Genomic DNA, 7,928 nt, shown 5'->3' with positions numbered 1-7,928 from the left:
GCGGTCATCCCTTAGCAGGTTTCCAAATGGGGTTTTTGCTTCAAAAGTTAAGCAAAGGAGTTGGGCTTGGTGGCTGATGCCTAAATGCCTGGCACTCAGGAGACTCAGGCAGGAAGACTGTTGAGTTTGAGACTGCCTAGGACTACATAGCAAGACTGTCACAAGTAAACAAACATCTAGATAAGCAAAGCAGGCATGGTGGTGCATGCCTGTAATCCCAGGACTCAAAAGGCAGAGGCAAGATCAGGAGCCTGGGCTACATGAGATCCTGCCTCAGGAACCAGGTGGGTCCTATCCTGATTTGGGATGCCTCCTGGGGTGCACTGTAAGGTAGTTTCCATGTCGAGAATCACCACCATGAACCCCAATTTAGCCCCTCTTTCAGATGTGGGGGCAGGGCCTCCTGGCCCAGGACTTGTTGCAGGGCAACCAGGCCTGGGTAAAGCATCTTGCACCCTAAGACTTGGGTGCAATCCTGTGCTTTGTGGAGGGGTGTGGCCAGAGCCTCGGGCTGTCCTGTGACCCAGGGCCGGGCAGAAGGCCCCTGCTGACCTGTGACAGGAGTTCCAGACTTCCCGGCATGGCCTAGCGCTGGCCCCGGCACGAGTGTGTGCCCGCAGGTGGTGTCTCGTGTTTCAGACACTGCCCAGAAGGTGCCAGAGCCCCATCTCTGTTCATTTTGAGCCAGGACAGGCTGACCCCTAACCAGTTTACCCTGGAATCCTCCGTGTGATGTCATGGTCAAGAAGGGTTACATTCTGCATGAGGGGTGTCCCCAGAAGCTAAGAGGAAACTACACCGGGGCCCCATCCCAAGGACACCTGAGGAGCCCCATGTCCTCAGCACTTCCAGAGGTGGGAACAGACACACCCCTGTGTAGAGAGGTGTTCGAGGGGTCACCTTCCCGTCTGCATGCCAGTGTCAGGGTTCCCAGTGTGTTCCCCAGCAGCTGTGACCTGGGTGTCCTCCTGCAGATGTCTCTCACCAGAGTACCACACGGGTGCCTGCCACTCTGCCCTTTAGCCAGGGTGACACATCCTTTCGCTGCTCAGCACCAGCTGTTCACCCCCTCAGTGACACCAAATTGTCTCAGCTCCTCAGATGTTCTATTTAATAAAAATTTATACAACGGCATGACTGACGTCTTTTTATTAGGATCTGGATTAAAAGGCACAGGTCTCCAGGCCCCTGTGCCAAGGACCGAAGCACGGTGGCAGCGGGATCTTTTCAGTGAAGATACGGCTGGCGATTTCATTAGTACTTCAAGGGAAACATTAGGGGAAAAAGCCAGTTCAGGTCACTTACAGAGTATTTCACCGCAGTGATGGGCAGGGTGCAGGCCGTTCTCTTCATCTTGGCTTTTTCCAGACAGGTCACATTCCGCGTTTCTCTGCCAGTGTTGATGGGACGCTGGTCAGTTCTGGTGGATCCACAGTCCAGGTGACCCAGTTGGGGACGGCTCCATCCCTCTTGTCCAGGGGTTTGAGTAAAATTAGCTTCATTACCCAGCAGGGATGAAGAGACCAGGCCGGGGGTGTCGATCATTTTGGTAGAAAGCTTGCCAAAGATGCCCCAAGCCCTGGGTTCAGTCCCCAGGGCTGCCCAAACTGGGTGCAGGGGGTACATGTCTGTAGTCAATCCCAACGCAAGAGGTAGAGGCAGGAGGATCAAAAGTTCATCTTCCTTCACTACATAGCAAGTTGGAGGTCAACCTAGACTACATGAGACCTGTCTTAAAAACAAACAAACAAAAAACAGACAAGCCTGGGTTTGAGACAGAGAGACAGACCAACGGACCTTACTGGCAACACAGACTTGCCCCCTAGCCTCCCAAGGGACACATAGGTCCTGTCTGTCACCGGTAAAGAACTGGACAGCTAGGCCCATGCCATCCTCTGGGAAGCAGGGGTGGTGCAAGTGCCAGCTCGTGGGACACAAAGCCACCAGGCTGTAGCCCTGCAAGGCAGTGTCCCTGGACAGCCCTAGGCTGTAGGCAGGCCTGAGGGCAGAAGTTTGGCCAGACATCTTCCCTTCCTTGCTGTACTTCCAGGCAAGGGCCAGCAAAATGAGCTGCACTCTGGCCTTGGCTCATCTGGAAGCCAGCCACTGGGTTTGTAGTGCTGTCCTGTCGGCAGAGGCCTTTTGTGTTCCACAGGGCAGGTCCCCCCAGAGCAAGGGATATCTGGGCTCTGTCTTTCCAACTTGGAGTTGTGCCTGGCCTCGGCTCACACTGGCAAACTCCCTAACTATTGACCTTTCCCAGTAACCATCCCTGAATCACAGACACAAAGGCCTTCAGTCTACCCGACCTATGATCTGTGAAGAGGCCAGACCTTCAAGTCTCACAGGGATGGAGAAATCAACACCCCCAGGCCCAGTGTCACTATTAATTGTTTCTTGGGGTACCAGAGCTGTCCCTCTATACCTGTGTTCACAGTTCTTGGGAGGCTGAAGCAGAAGGATGGACCAAGCGCAAGTTCAAAACCAGCCTGGACTGCATAATTTGCGACCAACCTGAGTACATATTATAGTGAGATTCCTGTCACTCTAAAGAAAGGGGGGCGGGCAAGGGCCCCAAGGAACTCCAGGACAGTTCTGGGCAGAGAGACAAGAGAGGAAGGAGAAGCCAGCAAGCAGTTGACAGCAAAGTAGTGAAGCCTGGCAGAGCCAGTGGGGCAGGAACGCCCCACAGAAGGAAGCTGGGTTTGAGGCAGCTAGGTTGCCAACCACCCAGTCCTGGTTATTAGTGATCAGGCTGGGGGAGGGGCAAGCCTGTCACTCCAGCTTCCGCCTCAGAGAAAACACCAAGAGTACCAAGAGCTATGTTCCATGAGCCTGTGAGAAAACGCGTGGCTAGCCATACATCAGGGGCAAAGGCAAGAGAATGATACTTATTAAGCATGGTGGTCCACCCCTGGAATAGGGGGGTGCGGGTGTGGGAAGCCTGCAGAAGGCCCAGGGCAGGTCTATCCCTGTATAGAGGCTCAAGGGTCCTCTTCATAAAGACCCTACCTGGTCCCCACACAGGGCCTCAGGTCCCAGGCCCCACTCAGGCTGTGGTCAGTCACGGCCTAGGGCACTGGAACCTTTCCAGAAGTCTCCATTTGGGGGGAGGGAGAGAACCCACTTATTCACTTAAAGTCCCATGAAGCCTTTCTAAGCCCAGTTGTTAAGTTGAGCCCAGAACATCTGGGGCTTTCAAGACAGCTTGTGCAGAAAAAGCTGCCATCTTGGCTCTGCTATATTCCCTGATGAATTGTGGGTGACGCTTTGGGCCCAGCCTCCATGAAGACCCACAATACAAGAGGGATCTTGGACTCAGCAGTAGCAGGGACACTTGAAAGTAATGTTCTTTCTGGAATCGCCCCGCGGCCACCACACATAGAGAGAACTGTGAGGAAGGATAGTGCCTTCCCATCCTGCCTGTTCTGTGGAAAGAGTTGCAGGGACTAGGCAGGCTTTCCTCAGAGATTTGGGCCTCAATATGCCTTGATGCTGTCCCCCTGGCTGGCTAGGAAAAACTTCCCCATGTTGATGGCTGAGCCAACGTTCAAGGAAAATGGAGTCACCAGAGATTCAACCTTGGGCTGCAGGATGTAGCTCAGTAGGCCCAGAGCTGGTTTAGTCTGCACAGAGCCCTTTTTCAGTTCCTAGCACCGCACCATGCGGCGATGCGTGCCTGTAATCTCAGCCATAGAGAAGGTGAAGGCAAGAGGATGAGGAGTTCCAGGCCAGCATGGGTCTCACGAGAGACTCTGGTCAACAACAAAATACCCACAGTGTCATCATCAGTCCGGCCTGTGGCATGGAGGGACCAGAGCTGAGCTGAGCAGACCAGGTCAGCACTGTGAACCCAGCCCAGAGCCCAGAGCGGGTGCTAGCTGCCCTCTCTGAAGCTGTGGATCTGTGTAGAGTACCGTTGCAAGTGGCCCTGGGGCTGGTCCTCCGTGGCACCTAGCGTGGCCCCAGCCACCTGCTGCTGCTGCTGTTGCTGCTGCTGCTGCTGCTGTTGCTGGTGATGGTAGTGCTGGTAGAGTTTAGGACCTGGCGCAGGACCAGGCCCCTCCAGCCCTGGGAGGCGACTGCTGGACATAGTAAGTATGGTGGCGGTCAGCGACTTGATATAGTTCTTGGCCAGCGTGAGGGTCTCAATCTTGGAGAGTTTCTTGTCGGCCCGCACGTGCGGGATGACCTCACGCAGCGCTTGGAAGGCGTTGTTGAGTTTATGCATCCGTTGTCGCTCCCGCTCATTACTCTCCAGTCGCCTCTGGATACTATTCTCCCTGCGGCCACCAGACCCCTGTCGCCGGCGGCTGACCTCTGCTCGCGGTCCACCTGCACGGGCCGTCCTACTCCGAAGACCCTTCGTCAGCTCAGATCCCCCGGAGCCTGACTGGGGTCTGTCGGGACTCTGCTCTCCTGGGGTGGCTTCTGTGTCCTGCATGGATGTCTGGCGCCGAGGAGGTCGGTTCTTGGTCTTCATGGCTTGTTTTCCCAGGAAGGTGGTGGCTGGAAAAGGCCCTTCGAACTGAAATCGAGAACACAGCCCCTCTGCAGTCATTCAGTGTGGCCCGGGAGCAGGCAGCACGGCTGTCTCCTTGCTGTTTTCCAATGCAATGCTATCAATAGCCAGTGCAGCTGAGCGCAGGTGCACAGTGACACCTCTGCACTTCCCATTCACGCGAGCCCTATGTTGACTCAGCCATGGTCCTCCCTGATCTCACACATTTTCCCCCTACTTGCAGTCTCCCTCTTCTTACTGATCTGGGAACCCTTTCCAGGTCTCATGCCTCTTATTATTGTCATGTACCTCCTGAACCTAGGTGACCCTTGACAATTTATTCTAACCACCCAGGAAGCGGTCCCAACCTTGGCTTATAGGGTCCCCACCACCACCACCACCACCACCACCACCACCACTGTCATTTGTCCCAGGACAGGCAACACTCATTAGACAGCATGTCTATCTACAGCTCTCCTGGACATGACACAGGCCCAGACACTCTCAGAACCAGAACAGCTCCCAGGTCAGACTGACAGTTGCCAAGGCCCTGAAGCAGCCCCCAGTTCCACCACGTGGATGGCACCAGCCAGTCTGAGTGGGAGCCACCATCTGTGCTTTCCTCCCACCCTGAGTCAGACGTCCATCTGGTCCTGCCTCTGGGTCCTCTCCCAGGAGTCCCATCCAGTCCCCCCAACCCCTTGGTTTACCTGGGGATCCGATCCGAGGCCGCACGCGCTGAGGCTGCCCACGGGGGACAAGGACACGTAGCTTTAGCCACCACGGGCGGGGCCGCGGGAAGCATGTAAATGAGTTCGCTGGGCGGGGCCAGGGCGGCACCTGCAGCCACGCCCCCCGCTCTGGGGAACCGTGCAGACCAGCTTCCCCTCTCTATCTGGGTCTGAGAGCCCGCGGTCTCCGCGGACCCGCTGGGGCGGGGGAACCCCCAGACTGCACCTGGCCAGTGCACCTGGCCTGGGGTTAAGGCTCAGAACAGAATCTAGGATAAGCCACCCCGCGTAATCTTACAGGAACCGCAGCCACATCCCTGAACAAAGCGGGCACGATCTCTCCTTCCCTGCCCCAGAACACCCTGAATTTTCCAGCGGACCCTGCGGGTCCTAAGAACTCGAGGACACAGCTTCTCCCCGCTTCGGTCTCTCCAGGAATGTGGTGGGTCAGGGAAGCTCCCCAGGTCACTAGATCTCCAAGTGGCAAGGTGTCAGTCTTCAAGAGTCAGAAAATTGGGCTACAAAACAACAAACACACCCGCTGCCTCCCTGCTCTAATTGATGGCACTGCCTGCCTCGATTTCTCCAGGTTACAAGAGAATTACAATATAAAAGGTTATGTGGCAGGGAGGTGGCTCTGTGGGTGGAGACAGACACCTGACATCAAATCTGATGACTGAGTCTGGGACCCACATGGTGGAAGGAGAAAGCTAACTCCCCCAAGCTGTCCATGAGTATCATGGTGCTCACAGGAAACAGGTTTTCCTGCTGGCCTTTAACAAAAATTTTTTTGGTTGTTTGGTTTTGTTTTGTATGTGTGTGTGTGTGCTCACAGGTCAGAGGACAACTTGCAGGAGTCTGTTCTCTACTTCTCCCAGGAGTTCTGGGGCTGAAGACGTCATTAGGTTTGGCTACAAGTGACTGAGCCATTTTGTTGGCTGTAGCAGCCATGGCTGCCATGAGCTCCTGATCCTCCAGCCTCTGCCTCCCGAGTGCTAGAATTAAAAGCCGGTACTGACACACTCAGCTCAACTTCTGTGTTTTGGACTCAACTGTTGACAAAAATGTGCTGAGAATTATCTATATATTCTTTAATCCAGTGAGTGCTGGTTACAGGTGTGTGCTGTGGCAGTGTGGTATTGGCTCCCTTTCTTTTTGTTTGAGACAGAGACTCCACAGCCTAGGCTGTCTTCAGACTCACGGCAATCCTCCTGTCTCAGCCTCCCAGTACAAGGATTCTAAGTGTAGTTGGTCACTATGCTCAGCTAAGCAGCTTTTCCCCCCATGGGCTGATAGGACATGTCAAAATGCAGCCAGTAGACTCTGGGTGAGGTCTCATGTTTGGCAGACTTGGGTGTCATTACCTGTGAACCAGCCTGTCCATGGGCAATGCCACTTGGCCTTCAAGGAGAAAACAGGAAAGAGGAGTCAGGGGTCAAGGTGACACCCGACTATTGCATAGGACAGCTATTGTTTCTGAGACTAGACTTCATTCATACCATAGCCCAGACTCGTGGCAATTCTCCTGCCTCAGTATCCCAGGTGCTGGGGTTAAAGGCAATGTACCATATCTAAGATGAGCCAAAGGCTATGATGTTTAATGTGCTGGTGCATGTGTGGTGCGGGTGCACGTGCACATGCATGGAGTATGAAGGTCAGAGGTCAACATCAACTGTTATTCCTCAGGTGCGCCACCATTTTGTTTGCTTGAGAGGCTCTCTCAGTGGCCTGGAACAGGATAGGATGCTAGGCTGACCAGTGAGCCCCAGGAATCTGCTGCCTGTCTCCCCAGAACTGGATGACAAGTGTGCAGGCTCTACCTTACCCAGCCTTTCCTTTTTCAGATATCATGGGTTTAAAATTGAACATGGGTCTTAGCAAATAAGCCATTTTCCAGCCTGAAGGGCCAGTTGTGAGCTTCTTGGAGCCATACCTGGGGGCCAGGCCAAGCCAAGGCCTCATAAAACAAATCTCACCTGAACTCCTCAGAAAGAAGAAATGCTTGGATCACAGAAATCACAGCCACACGTGCAGGCTCTACAGTACTCTGTGACCCATCCTTATGCCGTCAGGACTGTGGGGGGCTCAGAGACCCAAAAGCACCACACTAATCCCCCACATGGAAAGAACAAGGAATAAACGTAGCAACGGAGTTTATAAATATATAACTATATTTATTTTGAATATTAAATAGTTTTTAAATTACAAGCAATTTATTGAATCACACTAAGCTTCAATATACAGTAAAAATCTTACAATTTAAAAATGTACACAATTTAAACTCCAAGGTCATTAACTGTTATTTTGCTGTGAACCTTCTGACTGTGTGAAGTACAACCCAGTAGGTGGCAGGCCTGGAGGGTGTGACTGCCCCACCCAGGTCTCAAGCTGTGGACATGATCAAACAGTGGGCACATGCACAAGTCTGGTCGTCAAGACCCAGCTTCTCCTGTGCAGGCTTCAGTAACCAAACACCACATGTTCAGCCACTGGGATGGCTGTGGGTGACGCAATACTGTCAGAGCATCTTAAGAACCTATTTAGAAGTTAAACGGATTTTCCTTACGGCTAAACGGTGCCACCCTGTTCGCTACTTAAGGAATATTGAGATGTATGTTTGAAGTAACCGTGTCTGCCCAGTCTCTCAATGTGGGTGCTCTGAGGTGTAGCACACAGAACCTGACACTTGGTTACAC

At 53.5% G+C, this 7,928-nt stretch overlaps 1 protein-coding gene across 1 annotated transcript; it reads right to left on the bottom strand.

Annotated features, from left to right (window-relative positions):
• Positions 1-3,877: 3,877 nt before the first annotated feature.
• On the bottom strand, positions 3,878-4,483 carry Bhlha15 (basic helix-loop-helix family member a15). Its single transcript, XM_038344369.1, has one exon. The coding sequence runs from the start codon at positions 4,481-4,483 to the stop codon at positions 3,878-3,880; it is 606 nt and encodes a 201-aa protein (XP_038200297.1).
• Between the last annotated feature and the right edge of the window lie 3,445 nt (positions 4,484-7,928).

This window comes from Arvicola amphibius, chromosome 10 (assembly GCF_903992535.2).
Source record: "Arvicola amphibius chromosome 10, mArvAmp1.2, whole genome shotgun sequence".
Classification (NCBI taxonomy): domain Eukaryota; kingdom Metazoa; phylum Chordata; class Mammalia; order Rodentia; family Cricetidae; genus Arvicola; species Arvicola amphibius.
The sequence above is the reverse complement of the archived record's forward strand: the minus strand, read 5'-3'. Positions and strand labels throughout refer to the sequence as shown.